The 18,192-nt window shown below is 46.7% G+C and overlaps 1 protein-coding gene across 2 annotated transcripts in view; it reads right to left on the minus strand.

Annotated features, from left to right (window-relative positions):
* Nucleotides 1–18,192, minus strand: part of Asic2 (acid sensing ion channel subunit 2) — a 1,069,830-nt gene that overhangs the window by 55,997 nt on the left and 995,641 nt on the right. For both annotated transcript variants that reach the window (XM_059271337.1, XM_059271336.1), the window contains exon 3: nt 14,557–14,684. In XM_059271337.1, the coding sequence (XP_059127320.1) occupies nt 14,557–14,684 (128 nt within the window). The remainder of the gene's footprint in view (nt 1–14,556; nt 14,685–18,192) is intronic.

The raw sequence follows: 18,192 nt of genomic DNA on the forward strand, positions 1-18,192 counted from the left end.
TTCCTGTCTCCCAAATCTCTGGCTTCTATTGGGCTAATAGAACACAGGCTGGTTTGCTCTTCCTTCCTTCATTCCTTCCTTCCTTGCTTCCTTCCTTCCTTCCTCCCTCCCTCCCTCCCTCCCTCCCTCCCTTCCTTCCTTCCTTCCTTCCTTCTTTCTTCCCTTCCTTCCTTCCTTCCCTCCCTCCCTGTCTCCCTCCCTCCTTCTTTCTTTCTTGACAAGTCATCAAACTTCTTAAGTCGTCAAGGATGACCTTGAACTTCTGGTCTTCCTGCTTCTACTCCCCGTTACAGGGTTTACAGGTGTGCACCACCACATCTGCTTTATATGGTGCCCAGGATCCATCCTACAGCCTCATGTATGCCAGGCAAGCACTCTACCCAGTGGAGTCTCATGCCCTCATAACCACATGTTTGACAACAGTTGACTTCTTTTCCGGTTCCATTCTATCCTTCGTTGAATAAGCAGCTACAATGTGTTTTTCTGACATGTTGGTGGCTTGGGGTTCTCAATAAGTCTATCATCAAAGTCACTGGTCATAGTACAGCTTGGATTAGTAAAAAGCATGGACTAGGGTTTCCCTGTATCTTCCTCTTGGCCTTTACATTATGGTTGGCACCCATTTTGATCAAACATACATTATAAGCTTTGTAAACCAGTATTGTTATCCAGGCTTTTAATTCTCTTTAAGTACATTTAAATAGTAAGAAGGCGTTTTCTCTATTTACCACCATCTTCACAGTTTCTGCTGGTCTTCACTCCCTTCGGGTGAGTCCGTGTTTCCATCTGGTGTCATTTTCTTTTCCCTCAGAGGAAAATCATTTGGCATGCAGAGCTGCTGAAGATGCATCTGCTATAGTTAGATCTGCAGCTTCTTTGGCTTTTGTATGTCTTACAATTTTTGATTTCCTTTCGGAAGATATTTTCATAGGGTATAGAATTCTAGATCGGCAGATTTCTGCCCCCTCCTCAAGTCAGCTCCTTGCCGAGCTTACTCCGATCTCTCACTTGCTGGACATCCAGAAATCGACTGCCATCCTTATTCTTCTTCCTGTCTGTAATGTGTCTGTTTTCCTGGATGCCCTTAAGATGTTTCTTCTTATGATGGTCTTGGACAATTTTGGTATAGTTTTCTCCAGTTCTTGTGAGGAGGTCTGAAGTTATTTGAGGTTTTGGGATCTAAGGGTTTATATACTTCATCAAATTTAGAAAGGATCGGCCATCATTTCATCAATTTTTCTGTGTTTCCTGTGACTCTAAAAACACATTATTCAGCCACTTGAAGTTGTTCCATAGTTAACTGGTAGTCTTCATTAAAAAACTCCTTTTTTTTCTGTTGCATCTATATTTCTCAGTCTTTCTCTGTGATGCCTCATTTGCTGGTAATCCCCTTCAGTGTGTTTTCAGTCTCAAGCACTGTGATTTTTACCCTGTAAGTTAAACTTGGGTTTTTAAATACGTATAATTTATGAACACATTTTTATTTTTATAAATGAATAACTCTCCATGTACATACATATATATTCTATGTTTGTATTTTGAATAAATAGACTAGTCTTTTTGGCCAACTCCTTGTATCTGTATGTAGATGTGTTTCTCTCTCTCTGTCTCTCTCTCTCTCTCTCTGTCTCTCTCTCTCTGTTTGAGAGTATGTATATACCATGGTGCATGGTGCCCATGTGGAGGTCAGAGTGTCTGCCCTTGTCTTCCACCTTGTTACCTGGAGGATATCTTTGTTTTCTTTGCTTTTTTTTTCTGCTGTGTATGCTAGGCTAGCTGGCCTGCAAGCTTCTAGGGGTTCTCCATGTCTCTACCTCCCGTCTCCCACTAGGAGTGCTGGGTTACAGATACTTCAGCTACGCAGGCAGCATTCCCATGGTTCTGAGGATGTGAATTCAGGTCCTCATGCTTGTGCAGCAAGTGTTTTTTTACTCACTCAGCCATCATCCCCACCCCTACCCCCTTGGCCGTTTCTACTATTTGTTAGCTGTGGGTTGTTTTATACTGAAAGATCATTCTCCTGTTGCAGGTACTTTTCCTGCTTCTTTGTATGCCTGGTAATAGTTGACTGGATGCCAGACTATATGGAGTTTACTACATTTGCATATTGGTTATTTTTGTATACCTATAAATATTCTTGAGAATTTTTCTGAAACATATTGAAGTTACTTGGAAATAGTTTGATCTTTTGGGCTTTGGCTGTAAGATTTGAACCAGAATAGCGCTTCATTTAGGGCTGACTGTTCTGCATTACTGATGTGAGACCCTGGTGGACCCTTTAGCCAGCGTCCTTTGGATTATGAGGGCCTCCAGTTTGGTTGGTAGGAATGTGACTGCTGGGCACAGTGTCCAGCTTCATGTGACGGCTGGTCACTGTCTCCCCTGATCCCCTCAGGTCTTTCTCCTGTGTGTCTGAGCAGTTTTCTCATGTGTGCTGCATCAGGAGCCTGCTGCCTTCTCAAGGAGCTCATCTTTGGTGTTCCATCTCTTCTTTGATATTTGATATCTGGTCTCTCAGTTCCACACCCTTTGGTGGTGGGGTTTCCAGGTGCCATCTGGGTCTCTCCACCCTGTACTGGAGCCTGGAAACACTCAAAGTCAAAATCTAGGACAATCACAGGGTTCACTTTCTTATTTTTCATTTCTCTGGGGTCACTTCTGTTACCAGAAACTCAGAGGTTAAAAATTGTTTCCCAAATATTCTGTCTTTGTTGACTGAAGTGAGAGATTCATAATATCTCACTATACCTTGTCTGGAAGAAAAAGTCAGGGACTCCATTACTACCACCAACAAGCCTAAATCTTCCAGACACAATTCTAATTTCCATACCATCCCAAGGCCAAGACACATTCAAATAAGGTGTATAAAACTACTACATGCAATGGCCTCCCCATCTGGGAGAGGAGTGAAGATACTTCACAACTGAAGGACTTGTATGAGTATTACCAAACCTGATTCTCTCAGGAGCCAAGTAAGATCATTACATTACTAGTCTATTTGACGAGAACCAACCCGAAGTCCAAAGTGATACTGACTTGCTCATGGCTGCCTAGACAGTTATGGGTGGAGTTTGGATTGTAAGGGAAGCCTCCTGCCTATTCTGAGCCAGCTTCTTTCCTGCATAGTTTTCATTTCTCATCCGAAACGGCACGTTCATTGGCCCACTGGGAAGAGGATGAGCAATCCAGTTTTCTGTTAGAAGAGATACAGGAAAGCAAAACTACAATAACCACCATCTCGGGTGAGCTCCTGCGCAGCTGCATGCCTGGTGCGTAAGGCATGATCCTGCGCTTTGACTGTTGCTATCGGGTTTGGATTGAAAGTGCGTGACTTTCCTTTGAAGATTTCAGCAGTGACTGACGACGATTTCTATTCAGATCAGTTGGAGAAAGGGTAAGCCTGGTGGGGGAAAACCAGAAATGAGGGCTCAAATAACAATGTCACTCACCAGGAAGTGGTGTAGCTTCTTAGGAGCTGGTAAAATAAGGCATTGGTGCCTTCCAAGAGAAGCTGGCATTGGAAAGAGATGTGCACTGAGCTGGGGAGGTAGCTCTGTGGGGAAAGAGGCTGTTGCCCAGTGTGAGGCTCTGAATTGGGACTCTAGAACTCACATACAAACCAGGCGTGGTGGCGTGGCGTGTCCCTGAATCCTAGGCCTGGGGAGGCTTGCTAGCTGAATCAGGGAGCTTCTGGTTTTGTGAAGGACATTGTCTCAAACACAAGGTGAACAGTAATAGACCTTCTGACCTCCAAAGGTGTAGACACGGGCAAGCACACCTCCACACACATGTGCACAGACATGCGTATAACACACACAGACACACAAACACATGCATGCTAAACAATAAGAAAGAAGCACGCAGCTCTGAAATGAGTTCTTAACCAATGACATTATGCCCTCTTGTCTCTCAGGAGTCCTGTCTACTTGGAGTGTTCGAAACACGGGAGGGGTGGTAGACAGAGCCCAGGCATGAGAAGGTGAGGGGTCTGGCTTCAGATTGCATCTGCCCACTACCAAACCTTAGTTTCCTCGATGGTCAGGTAGGCCCAGGGAAGCCTGTCTCCCCAAGCCATTGTGATCTGGTTGTCTGGCGCTCTCTGTCCTGAGAGGCTAAGAACAGGAGTAACAGAGCTGGCTGTGGTGGCTTCCAGTTGAGGAGCTGCGGTGGGATGCCGGGAGGATATTAGAGACTTCCTGTGACAGAGAGGTTTCTGGGAAATGATAATGAAGTAACAAAAGGGGAAAGAACATCATATTGAATGACTAAACCAGATCAGAGATCATCACGGCAGCTTGCCCTACCCAGTCTAAAGGAGAGTGCCCACACACCTCCAGCTTTGGGCAAGTAGGGGTGAAGCCATAGGGGAGGGATGGAGAAAGAGGAGGGGAGGAGAGAAGAGGCAGCCCCTTGATGCTCAGTGCTACACTGTTATCTTTTTTCTCGACCCTTCTGCGGCTCTCACCAGCCATCGGCCTTTCCTGGTGTCACCTTCAGTCTCTGCTCTTTGTGTCCTCAAGAGTTCCAGCCAAGACAGAACCCAACACTAACGGAGACCAGACTGTGAGGAAAGATGCCAAGGCCAGAATCACTCCTCTCTCTAAGTGAGGGTGCTACAGGGCTTCCCTCCATTCTTTGGTGTTCTGCAATCAGCATTTGCTGAGATTTTTATGGGGAAACCAGAAGCAGCCCCCAGGCTCTGGCTGCTGAGCTTTCCCACATCCCTGGTGGTCCAGGCCCTCAAACAGTCCCTGTTGCTCTTTAGGGAGATGCTATGTGTTTGCTGGGGAAAACCTCTCCGTGCCTCCTCTTTGCCTTACCCCGGACTGCTGTAAATGTCCATTTCTGTTTGCTGAGCTGAGATCCTTCCTCAACAGCACAGAGGAGGCCTCATTCTATGCCTGTTTTCTATGCTCTGTGCTCCTCTCCTGCCCTGTTCTCTGGCCAGAGCAAAAGCAGAATATCCCCCAAACCCTGAAAGCAGAATTTCTCGGTGGTTGGAGCCAAAGTCTTGGAGGAAAGCCCATCTCAGCTCCAGGCTCTACCGCTTTCCAGTTGTGCGTCCTTGGGCACATTTCTTAGCTCTCTGTGTTCTAGTTTTATTTCCTGCGGAATGATATTTGGTCATTTCTACTTGATTAGATTTGGGGGCACACCTGTAGTAATGAGAGCACTACATCTAGGAAGGTTCTGGATCTTGTGAAAAAGACTTTCGAGGACTCATCACAGTTTTTGAAGACTGATGTCTCCTCTATCGCCATGAGAGGTACCTATCCTGAGAGGTAGGGAGGCCCTACTGCTCTTTACAGCGTCTGAATGAGGCTGGGCTCACATTCTTCTTTCTTGCCCACTGTGGAGGAACCAGGCATACTTCTATGACAGGCCAAGGTAGCCTTCCTGCGCCCCCTCCCAATCACCCTATTGGCCACAGAAGTAGCTTCCCTAGTGGTGAGGCTAAATGTAAATGCTTGACTTCCAGTGTGGCCCACCTAGGATACACTTCTCTACTGAGCTGACTCTAGTCACGGCTTTCCATCAGACTGTCCGTGTGTGTGTGTGTGTGTGTGTGTGTGTGTGTGTGTGTGTGTGTGTCCCACATATTTACATGCTTTTGGAGACCAGAGAATAACTTTAAGAGTCATCCTCAGGAACATCATTCATCTCTTTTGAGACAGGTTCTCTTGTTGGTAATAAGGCTAGACTGGCTGGTGAGGGAGCCCTGGGGATTTTTCAGTCTCTTCCTCCTCAGGGCCAGGATGAGAATTGTGTACCTTGCAGTTTTATGTGAGTTCTTGAGATCAGGTACTTGTACTTGCAAGACAAGTGTTTTACAGACTAAGCCCCACTTCTTTATCAAGCTTTTAGACAGAGATTCAAGAGCTCAGTCTAATTCAGTAACTCACCACACATCGACAAAGCCTCCAGCGTGGACTCAGCCTGGAGGTGGGTACTGGATGCGGACAGGAGTCTGCCTCAATCTCAGAGACAGACATACAAGTTCAAGTGCTGTTTCAATTGTCTCTACATGTGTGGATGGAGGCAAACATGGTGTGGAGTCAGTCCCTGCTAGGACCTACAGATTCTTCCATGAGCTTTGGAAATTGCGTTTGTAGACCTTGGGACAAAAACAGTAAGTTCAAGAAGAGACAGAAGTCTTTACAAAAGTTGATTTTTTTTTTAAAAAGGAAACTTTGGTGCCATAGGAGTCCATGACCTCTGTAGGTGCTGGGAGGAGAGGTCAGGGGTGACAGAGGCAGACTGTCTGCGGGGGAGGGAGGGAGAGGTCACAGGAACAGCCCAGAGAGAGGCTAACTGGACCTTCTCTGTCTGTGTGTGTGTGTGAGTCTGTATGTTAGATGTGAGGTTCAAACTACAAGACATACTTGTTACTAGCTACATTATGCTTGTCCTTAAAAATGTATCACACAGTTTATATAAAAATATACAAATGAGCCCTTGTTAGAAATCCCCAAGGAGCTGGAAAAAGAGATAATAAATAAGTCTTTCTGTACACAACCTTCCCTTTTACAGTTCTCAGTTCCTGTGACCTTCCCTACAATGCTCCTGTATGCTGAGGTGCAGACATGTGCATTTGTTAAATAAGTATAGATTACTGTGTGGGCACTTTGAATACAAATAGGACCACACTGAATGTATTGTCCTACAATTCACTTTTTTCTTTTACTCTCCTGTCCTGCAATTTTCCCCTGAGGGCCCTCCAAATCTTCCCTGCCCTGTTTAACTGTGGCAGAGGGGAGGGGAACTGGATATGCACTCTTCCTCCTTAATAATCTCATTGATGAATATGCCTCTGACTTCTTGCTCATAAGAACTGTTACAGAAAAGATCGCCATTCATGCTTCTTGGGGTGCATGTGTATGATTTCATGTGGGCAGATTCTGAGAACTGAAAACGTCTTTATTTGTGTGTGCGCTACCGCGTCTGTCTAGCAATCAGAGGACCATTTGCAGGAGTCAGTTCTCTCTTTCCACTGTGGTCTCAGGAATCAGACTCAGGTCATCAAGCCTGGCAGCACGCACCTCCACCTATAGAGCCATCCCGTTGGCCTGGTAAGCATTTTTTCACTATAAACTTTTTAAAAAGATTGATTTATTTATTTAAAGTATATGTGAGCATGTCTGAGTGTGTATATGTGTACCACATGCATCCTGGTGGAGGCCAGAAGAGGGTGTTGGATCCCCTAGATGTAGAATTACAGGTAGTTGTGAGCTGCCCTAAGTGAAGGCTGGAACCAAACCTGGGTCCTCTCTAAGAGCAGTAAATGTTCTTAATGGTTGAGCCATCTCCAGCACCCACGTTAGTGGCTCCTGCCCACTCCCCACTTGCCTCCCAGCCCAAGGGCTGTCTGTCCCTCTGTACATTCTCCAGTTATCTCATCGTCCTCCCCACAGATACCCTCTTGGTTGGTTCCAGCCTCTCCTTGTCCTTGCTGGGGTCCCTTTGGCCCTTCCACAGACCCAGGCCAACTCTGTTTTCTGGGGTCCCTAAGACTTTTTTTTCCAAGACAGGGTCTCTCTATGTAGTCCTGGAACTCATTCTGTAGACCAGGCTGGCCTCCAACTCAGAGATCCATCTGCCTCTGCCTCCTGAGTGCTGGGAGGCAGATTAAAGATGCGTGCCACCACTGCCTAGCTCCTGAGACCTATCTTAACACACGGAGCACATAATCTCAAGAGTGATGACTTTTATTTCAGAATGACCCCCCCTCCCCTCATGAGAGGAACAGCTGCAGGGCTCAGAACAACTATGGAAGCATTATTGCTTAGCTCTGTTGTCTATTCATTTATCAGTCTACAGTGTTGGGCTCTGGTCTTGTTGCTGTGGAAGCCTGGTCTTCAAAGAGCGTTCTTTCGTTGGGCGGGGCAAGACACGCACACAGCTTGTTCGATTAGATACATTTATAGTGAGAGCCAGTTGGCTGCTGCTGCTGTGAGAGGGTGACGGGGTGGCATTTTAGCAGGTGGGAGCCCGGAGGTACTTTGGGGGCGGAACACTCTAGCAGAGGAACACTAAGATTTACCAGTGCACAGGGAATGATTACTGGGGCTGTCCAGCTTGGTTGTCACAACATAAACAAATCCAGGGACTTCTCCAGCCCTGATAGCAAAAACAAAACAAAACAAAACTCAGTAAGTGGTTTTCAAGCATGCAGGAGGAGGGGAGGGAAGCAAGGTCCCCTCTCCTCTGCCTCTACCAAGGGAGTGTGGGAACCAGTGCGGCTGTTCCTATTCTTTCATTCACCATGGTTGGCATCTCTAAGAGATTTGTTTGTGATTAGGATTTCACCTTCCCAGTTGGCCAGGAAAGAGGAGACAACTTTTGACCTATGTGTGGAAATGTCCTATACAGATTTTCTTACCTCTTATTAAAAAAAAAAACAAAAACAAACCCCAAACCAAAAACCAAACAACCCCAGAAACCAAACACTGTGCATTTGAGAGTTCAGACCGCAAGCTGCTCATGAATCAAAAGATAATACGGTCCTGGCCGGCAGGACCCAACCAAGGAAGGTTCTGATTTATTAACTTGTCTCCGGAGTAAGATAAAGTAGGTGAATCAATAGACACTGGGCCTCCTCCCCTCTGCCTCTGTCCAAGGAGGAAATCGGGCCTGGAGAAATGAACAGGAGAGGGGAGAGAGGGTATGACACTCGGGTAACACACAGTGAAAGGTACACGGTGGTGCATCGTGTGGGAGGTGGGGTGAGTAGGGGGAGATAGTTCTGGGAAGGGGGGCAGGGCTGAGAGGGTGAGGGAGGGAGGGAGGTGCTGCCACATGTACTTTACAATGATCATAGCAACGCAAGGGGTGGACTGGATAGGGTCAGGATGGGCAAGAGGGGGACCGGGAAAGGCAGCTCTATGTTTCTTACCCAAGTGAAATTGTGAAATCATGAATTGAAATTGTACCTGGCACGGGGATAGTACTAGCTAGCAGTTATTGGGCATTTACTGTGTACTAAGAGTTATTCTAGAGACGTTGTGCGTATGAACTCACTTAGTGAGGTAGGAGCCATCGTTATCCCTAGTTTACAGACGAGGACAATGAGTTACAAGGTGGTCTATCCAGCAAATGGGGATTTGTCCTCAGGCCATTTACAGGGTTGGAGAATCTAGGGAGAACAACAATTTGGGGTGTCGACTTGGAGACATGGGAAGACATGGTTGGGGCTGTTGATTTGAGGCCATAGGACTCCAAGGACATTGTCTATAAAATCTAAGGAGGGGTCATTAAAGGGAGGTAGCTATAGGAATCCTAGGGCAATATCTATGGAACTTTCGTGGAGAACAACCCTTCCAAAGAACGACTCTTTGGGTCTGGACTTCAGGAGAGACATCTGATCTGGTCCAAGGGTGGCAGGGTGGGAATCATAGAAAAGGGTGAACTCACTTAGGGATATATGTGATATCCCCCAGCATAGATATCCTGGAGTGCCCAACATGTAAGGGTGAACAAGGCATGAACTGTTTATGAAGAGGCCCAAGGCCAAGAAGGCAGAGAGGTGGAAAGAAGATACGGGTGGTCAGGAGTGTGACAGGGAAGGTATGACCATCCATCCACATCCACATGAGAACCAAGACGGGACAAAGACTGAGGAGGAGGGGTTGGGGAGACGGCTTAAGCATGAGGACCCGAGTTCAGATTCCCAGTACCCATGTAAAAAGCTGGACTTGATGGCCGATGCTTGTAATCCTAGTACTGGGAGGATCCTGTGGGCCCACTGTCCCACCAGCCTAGCCAATCAGTGAGCTCCAGATTCAGTAAGAGACCCTGTCTCAAAAAATAATAAGGTGTAGAGTGAGAGGAAGATGCCCAACATGGACCTCTGGCCTCTACATGTGAACACGAGTGTGCCCATGTACATATGCATGCAGCACACACACACACACACACACACACACACACACACACACACACACACATCCTGAGCACTAACCTTATTAACGAAGGGGTTAATGTCAAAGATTTCGTGTTCAATCTTGCTGAAGGGAAGTTTCTGTGGCGCACTGGGCTTGAAAAGGAAGTGAAAGAATCTGCCCAAACAAGCATGGCAGACTCTTCAGGAAGAAGATAAGAGGGAGAGATGGCAGGGCTGAGGCAGGGGCACATACACAAAATGATATTTATCTATAATAAATGGGCACATTTTATATGACTTTTTGGGAGTCTTCCAACACAGCTGGACATGGTACCTAGCTCATCACAGCTCATCAACAATTCCTTTAAGAGGTCCTTCTCACCCCTCCCTCATTCCCTGCCATTAACTCCATCTTGAGAAAAACAAGCTCATATCGTACAGAAAAAATGTTGAAAGCCTGGGGGAAATCCAGAGATATTCCTACTTTGGGGGATGCATGGTAATGGTGATTAAGTAGCTAAGCTGGTAGATGCTTAATTGATTCTTATTTTCAGTCTACTTGTGGGAAACAATGTACCCTGAGGATGTACAGGGAGTAGCCACACACTAAGCTGTCTCCCCTTCTGGAACTCTCCCAATGCCTCAGGGGGTGGAACTGGATCCAGCTCCAGCTTCAGTAGTTTGGAAGTCACTGAGGACATGTACAATAAATCCTCTCTACCGCCTTGAGAGACAAGGGAAAATACAACTGGCCAAGCCTCCATTTCTAATGGGGACGGTGGAGCGGATACTAAGACCATGGGCTGGCTGTCAGGTTGACAAATGAGTCTTCTCTTTTGAAAGGCACACGGGAAGTTGGATTCAGAGGCTCCACAAGAGCTGTCACAAGCCAGAGGGAGGCACCTCCCACCCAGCAGCTGGGCTTTTTTATTTTGGGGGTGGAGGAGGATAATGTTTCTTATGATCCTCAAAGGGTTTCCCTCCATATGCTGGAAACATAGCTAAATACTAAAGCAAAGAGGAAGGGTGAGAGCCTTCTGATAGGAAAACCTGACTGTCAGCCACACCAGAATTAGCCACAGCCTGAAGTTGTTGTCACGGTGTCTGCCTGGGAGGCCAGCGCTGGACATGGTTTGATAGCTTGGCACTTTGACATGGGTTTACTCAGTCACCAGAGTTGCATATCTGCTCCCAGGATAGAACCCCATTGCCTGTCTCTGGTGGTGGAAGCTCTGGGATATTTATTACAGGGGCCCCCAAGCTACCCAAGGGAGCATTTTTCAGGTAGGGACATACCTTAGTTTAATTGGGTTTAAGGCAAATGCACATTTAGAAAAGCAATCTTTGCTTCGGTATTTAGCCTGAAAGCATGCTCTTTTCTGATTACAATATAAATAAATAAATACTAAAGGTGTGTGTAATTATGTGTGGGTGGGAGGATTTTTACTATATGAGAGGACTTTCTCACTCTGAGCACTGGTTCCTCCCAGTCACAAGTGCCACTTAAGGGCTCCTACTCTGGAGTCAATTTTCCTCGTGTGAATCATACTGACCTTCCAGGAATGGGCTTTCTGTTCCACTATCTTGTCACCTCTGGCCTACTTGAAAGGTTTCCTGGCACTTTGGGTTGAAGTAACAGCATCTTGGATTGAGGGCAACATGGCCTCCATATTTCCCCGATGAGCCACAGAGTAAGTACTTATCAAGAAAGAGGATCACTTTCCATTGTCGTGGGAGACCCAGTTAACTCCCCAAATGAACCTCCTGTTTTGGCAATGACAAAATGAGAAAAGCTCATTTTGAAATGAGAAAATGAGAAAAGAATCATGCCATCTATGACATTCAATGTTTGAGCACCAGGGTCCCTTTGACAGAACAAAAATGTACAGCTGAGGGTCAAACACCAAGCTATACTTGGCCTGACGGGATTTCTTCCCCCTTTGTTAAAACCAACACCCACCTGTAGCTTCTAGGAGAGCAGAAACTGGGTCTGTATTGTTTGGCACATTACCCCTCCCCCTGCAGCTCCCCCTCCCCAGTAGCTGCTCAACAAATATTTGCTGAACAAATAAATAAAACAAAGCCACGTTATAAAAGACATGAAAAGCTGGAAAAGAAAATGAATCATTCATAATTGCCCCACTGTGGGTATTTTGGCTTATTTCCTTCAAGTCTTATTTCCTGTGAATATGCTCTTTTCTATACATGTAAACATAATGTATTATTAGATTTAGCTCTGGGATGTGTTTTTGTATTTCTCTATTAATATGAATGAAATGATGAAACGAGATGATGCGGAAATGCATTGAAGACTGTAAAATGTTTAACAAATATCTTGTTATTAGTTATAATAAGCGGAGAAATACGGAAATGAATGAGGCTGACTCGCCATCAGTACTCTACAGCACAAACAGCCGCTCCGCTCTTGGACGCTGCAGATAGGTTTCTCTTCATCCTGCTCACCATGGGGAGCCCCTCTGTCTCATCTTGGCAAGAGAAACACTGACTTAAGCTTCTTAGGAATCATCTGCTCCAACTTCCCACCCAGCCTAGAATTTTCTTCCATGTCACGGATAGAGGATGAGCAGAGGAAGCCTAACCATGTCTCTCAGACTGCTGAAGAACAGCCTCCACCCACGCTCTCCTCTCCAACCTTTGCTAGTGGAGAAAGAAGTTATGGCTCACCTGCTGAGGAGCACAGCACACTTGCTCTGTGCACGAGCAAGGTAGACCCCAGAGGGCTGTCTCGGGAGGCACATCCAGCAGACCACAACATCAGGTTTGCTTTGGACAAGTCATAATCATCCTCTTCAGCATCCAAGAACTCCCTGGCTCATCTATTGGCCTAACCCATGCTTGGCTCTTTAAAGCCCTGTGGGCTTGCTCCCCCTGTACAAAGGAATGCCGGGAGAGCTCTCCTTGCTCACATCCCAGCCTCTTCACTGGCTCTCCATCTCGACCTCTGTAGGCTCAAACTAACACTGACCAGTTTCTGACAGCTCATGGCTATATCCTCAGGGTGGCTCTTACCCCCCCCCCCGCCTTGAAGGGGTCACTCTGAAGAAGGCAAAGTGCTGTCAAAAGAATGAACCCTTCCATTTATGTACCCCAGAGGATGGATGGGGACCAGTCTCCCAGGCTCTTTGTGGGGAGAGGAACCCCACTTCTGTCAGCACCGGGAGCATGCCCTGATGGGTTTCACACGGACCACACCCCGTTTGGGTTTCTACAGTTTTTCACATCTCTGACTCTGCTCAAGTCCTTTCCATCACCTTTCCTCATCGACCCTCTAACTCCCAATGATCTCTGTACAAATCCAAGCTGAGGGCCCTTTACTCTGGACTCTTGGCTCTATTATAGAAGAATACTGCTGATGGAAATGTGGCTTTGTTTACATCTGGCAGGATCCAGGAGCCCACTGAGGCTAAGACCTTAGGCTTCAGGCTCTCTCAGGCTGTCTGTCTGTCTGTCTGTCTGCCTGCCTGTACTGGGCAATCCAGAGTCTCACTCTTCTTAATTGTCACATCCTTAGCCCAAACCTTGGCCCAGCTGTCCATCTTGAGTCTTTCTTTGCCCTCACACCACTTATCTCCATCTCTGGGGGCTGTAGAGTCCAGAGTCCATGCCCCTGCCCCAAAACTACCATCCCTGCCACACACTGCAGTGGAGGCTGACCTTGGCCTAAACCAACTGACCAGGCGTGTGCACAGAATACAGCATGTATGAGATGGGCAGTACTAACACTTCTTCAGAAACTTAAAAATCTTAGCTAGTTTATTGACAGATCGAAAGCCAGTTTTTAATTCAGAGTATCACTTTATAATGTGGCTAAAGAGCTGTGATCAGCACCAGGCAAAACTCTGATCGCACTCTAACAGCAGAGTCAAACTCTGATAGCATGATGGGCTGAGTGGTGTGGCTTCATCTTTAGGCTCTGCAACCATTTCTCCCCCTCTCACAGAGGGCAGCAGGAGCCTCCCACCACACACCCAAGAAGCTGTCTTGGGTGACCTGGCTGGGGACTCCCTCTCACTCCAGGCAAAGCAAACAGCAGACATCCAGGAAGTTGGAGAGAAATCATGCTTGTCTCTGGCTGTTGGGCTTTGAGACTGCCTCCCTTCTGAGAGTCTGAGCTCTCCCTCCTGAGATGTTAAAGCCCACTTTCCACAAGACTTGTGCCAGCCCTCTCCCTGCTTCTCTGCAGATCCCGCTGGCTGGGTGGGGCTCTGCCCAGGGCTACATCAAAGGGTGGGCGGGAAGCCCACAGAGGAGGCTTCACTCTTCTTAGGTAGGTAGGGCTAGCGGCTGCTCCATCCCTTTTCCTTTGTAGGCTACTTTGAATTTCGTTAATACAAATGAGAAGACTATCAAACTTGGCTTAGTGGTTTGTTTTAACATTCACTGGCAAAAACTAACTAACTAACTAACTAACTAACTAACTAACTAACTATCTAATAAAAGGAGTGGTGGAATGTTCTGGGGGGAAAAACTCAACCATTCAGTGAAACAAAAAAAGTAAGTTACGCTTCTTGCACAGGTGACTTTGGGAGTCAACAGAAGGTTCTGGAGCACCAGTGAAGATGTTTACTTAGTATTTTCTCATTTCTCCTCCGCATGCTTCTGAGGTAGCTGGAGTAACCTGAGGACCCATGATCTGGGGAGCATGGGGAACTTACCCTCTGCTCTTGTGTGGCCACGAAGGTCTGGAACCCCGGAGCCACCCCAAAGCCCAGCTCTTGGATGAAAGGCGGCTCAGACTGACTGTGGATCTGAACCTTCACTCCTGCTTCAAACGTTGTTTCCTCTGAAAGAACAAATATGGACAGAGCCGTGGGTCAGGGACAGCAGGTGCTCATGGGACCCTGGGGCTGGGCAGCTCTCGGGAACACTAAAGGTGTGGCAGGAATAATGGCTCCACATCTGCAGCACTGAACCCTGAGCCTGGGGCTTTCCACAGAGATGGGACAGTGGAGGATCTTGAGACAGAGGGTAACCTGCATTGTGTGGATGGGTTCAGTGTAGTCATAAGGGTCCTCGTGAGAGGGGGCAGGAACCAGAGTTAGAGAAAGAAAGCATAGAGGCCATGCTTCTGGCATTAAGTCACCAGCTAAGAGATGGATGAAGTTTCCAGAAGATGGAAAGAGCCAGAGCATGGATTTCCCTGCAGAGCCTCTAAAAGCAACACAGCATACCCTTGTGGACAGTCTTGGTTTTATAAGCCTATGAAAGACTTTAGAAAGTGTGTGTGTGTGTGTGTGTGTGTGTGTGTGTGTGTGTGTGTTGTATATTATATGTGTGTGAATAGCTCGTCCATGCGGGAGCCTGTGGAGGCCAGAGGCTGAAATCAGGATGTCTTTATCAGTTTCTCTTCATATCATCATCATCATCATCATCATCATCATCATCACCCATTACTATTTTGAGACAGTACCTCTCACTGAACCGGCTGCTCAGTATTTCTGCTAGGCGGGATAGCCCCTGAGATCCACCCTGAGATCTAAGCGATTTTAAGCCACAAGTGCTGGGATTACAGGTGCACACCACCATCTCCAGCTTTTTTACGTGAGTTCTGGGTAATTGAACTCATGTCTTCATGCTGGCATAGTACTTTATCTACTGACTCATCTCCCTAGCCCAGGACCTTAGGACTTTTTATCTTTATTGTATGTATGTATGTATGTATGTATGTATGTATGTATGTATGTATGTATGCATCTATCTATCTATCTATCTATCTATCTATCTATCTATCTATTTTTTTTTGAGACAAGGTCTCACTATGAAGCTTTGGCTGTGCTGGAACTCATTATGTAGACCAGGCTGGTCTCAAACTCACAGTGATTCACCTGCCTCTGCCTTCCAAGTGCTGGGATGAAAGGTGTGTGCCACTACGCCTGTCTAGAATTTTCTAAAAATATTTATTTTTATTATTTTAAGGTATGTGTGTGTGGTATGTGCACATGAATGCAGATGTTTACAGAAGCCAGAGGAGCTGGAGTTGAAGGAGATTGTAAATTACATGCTGTGGGTTCTGGGTGCTCTTCCTCTGGAAGAGCAGTGTATGCTTTTAACCAATGAGCCATCTCTCCAGCCTGTGACCTTAGAATTAAAAAAAAAAAAAATTGTGTTGGTTTTGTTACAGCTGGAACGTGAATCTAATTCAAGTCAATTAGGCTAACCCCCTGTCTCAGTCACCGTATTTGTAAAAGGTGATTATGAGATGAGTAACATCCCTTACCAAGCTCCCATCCAGCCTCCTGGATAGAGTCTCTGAAGCTCTTATATTTTATTTACTAAATTCTTTCCTGGGCCATGAACAGGAGATGAGAATGTCAGGAAGAGAAAAACAGTGTGTAGAATTAGAAATGAAAACACAGGGCTTGCTTGAATGCCTGCCTCCTCTGAACTTCAAGAGATGGGCACCCAGAGCAGAGGCCACCCTGACAGCTTGGGTGGGAGAAATGGTCCTTGGCAGTGACTGGAGAGGCAGAACCTGGCTTCTCGGTAAGTTGTGCTCACAACTGGTGGAGCGGAGCAGGCACCACGGGGGTTGCATCAGCTTACAGATGAGGTTCTAAAGTACAAACCTGTACAGCTCTCCCTCGGCTTATGAGAGCCTGGCTCCGCAACCCTGCCCTCCCACCCCCACTTCCGGCCTTGCTCTAGACACAGTTCTGTTCCACAGCCCATGTAGTCAGGCTTCCTAAGGCTGCCTAGATTGGCTGTTGTTGGTTCCTGTAGCACACACACACACACACACACACACACACACACACACACACACACACAGAGATCTCCTGCCTCAAGTGGCCTTCTGCATTGTCCAGCTGATCCTTACTGAATTTGCCTTGAAGGCTGTGGTGGTATTGTGTTCCCCAAAATATTGTGTACCTTAATAAACTTATCTGGGGTCAGAGAACAGAAAAGCCACAAGATACTTAGGCTAGAAAATGTTAGTACACGCCTTTAATCCTAGCATTCCAGAGACAGAAATCCCTCTGGATCTCTGTGAGTTCAAGGCCGCATTGGAAACAGCCAGGCATGGTGACACACACCTTTAATACCAGAAAGCAGCCTTTAATCCCAAGGAGTGGTGGTAGAAAGCAGAAAGGTTTATAAGGAGTGAGGACCAGAAACTAGAAGCATTTGCCTGGTTAAGCATTTGCCTGGTTAAGCATTTGCCTGGTTAAGCATTTGCCTGGTTAAGCATTTGCCTGGTTAAGCATTTGCCTGGTTAAGCATTCAGGCTTCTAGCAGCAGTTCAGCTGAGAACCATCGGATATGAGGACACAGAAGCTTCCAGCCTGAGGAAACAGGACCAGCTGAAGAATTGGCAAGGTGAGACAGCTGTGGCTTGTTCTGTCTCTCTGATCTACCAGCACTGACCCCAATAACTGGCCTCAGGTTTGATTTTATTAATAAGAACTTGTAAGTTTCATGCTACAGAAGGCCCTCAGCCCCACCCAAAACAACTCCTGTATCCATATGCCAGAACTTCTGTCACACTCTGTGTGGCACACTCTTATCTGCCTGTCTCCTTGCTCAGACTGCAGCATCTTGAAGCCCAGAGCTGAGCTTGTCTGTGGGTCTCAGAGCCCTTCACCAGGACATCCAGGGGTACCTGCTGAATGAATGAGTGGGTACTCTGTAATTGAAGCATATCCATTTACTAATAGGCAAGGTGCAGTCTGGATTCCAAATTAAATGTTTCAAAAGAAAAGAATGAGGAGAAGGTGGGTACCTGCAAAATGGGGGGGGGGGAACTGGAGTAAAGGGGTGGGGATTAGGGAGGGAGGAAGGATATATCAGTGCTGGGTCCATGGCTTAGGGAAAGTTTGGGGGTGCACCAAAGCTGCTGGAAGAAAAGGGCTGGGGGCAGCTACAGGAATATTAAGACTATAGAATGTGTGGCAGTCACTGACTGAGACAGGCTTGGTCTGTGGTTTGGAGCTGGATAAGACTCCAGGGTCAAGGGTGTATGGACAGTAGGGTCCAGCGGGCAGAGAGAACTAGAGAAAAGATAGGAAGCACTGTCATAATTTAGATAAGGAATCCAGTGGCTGATATGGGGCTTCATGAAAAGAGGACCTTTGCCAGGATAGGGCTTCATACACTGGGAAAGAATCATAGGCAAGCTATCTATGTATACACCCCTCCTCCTTCCTGTGGGTCAAGTGTTCCATGGTTTCTTCACCCAGGTTTCCCTATCTGCGATTGTATCAATGAGAATGGCCTCCATAGGCTTATCTATTTCAATACTCCGTCCCTGGTTAGTTGAACTGTTTGGGAAGGATTATGAGGTGTGGCCTTAT

This window comes from Peromyscus eremicus, chromosome 8a, assembly GCF_949786415.1.
Source record: "Peromyscus eremicus chromosome 8a, PerEre_H2_v1, whole genome shotgun sequence".
In the NCBI taxonomy this organism is placed as follows: domain Eukaryota; kingdom Metazoa; phylum Chordata; class Mammalia; order Rodentia; family Cricetidae; genus Peromyscus; species Peromyscus eremicus.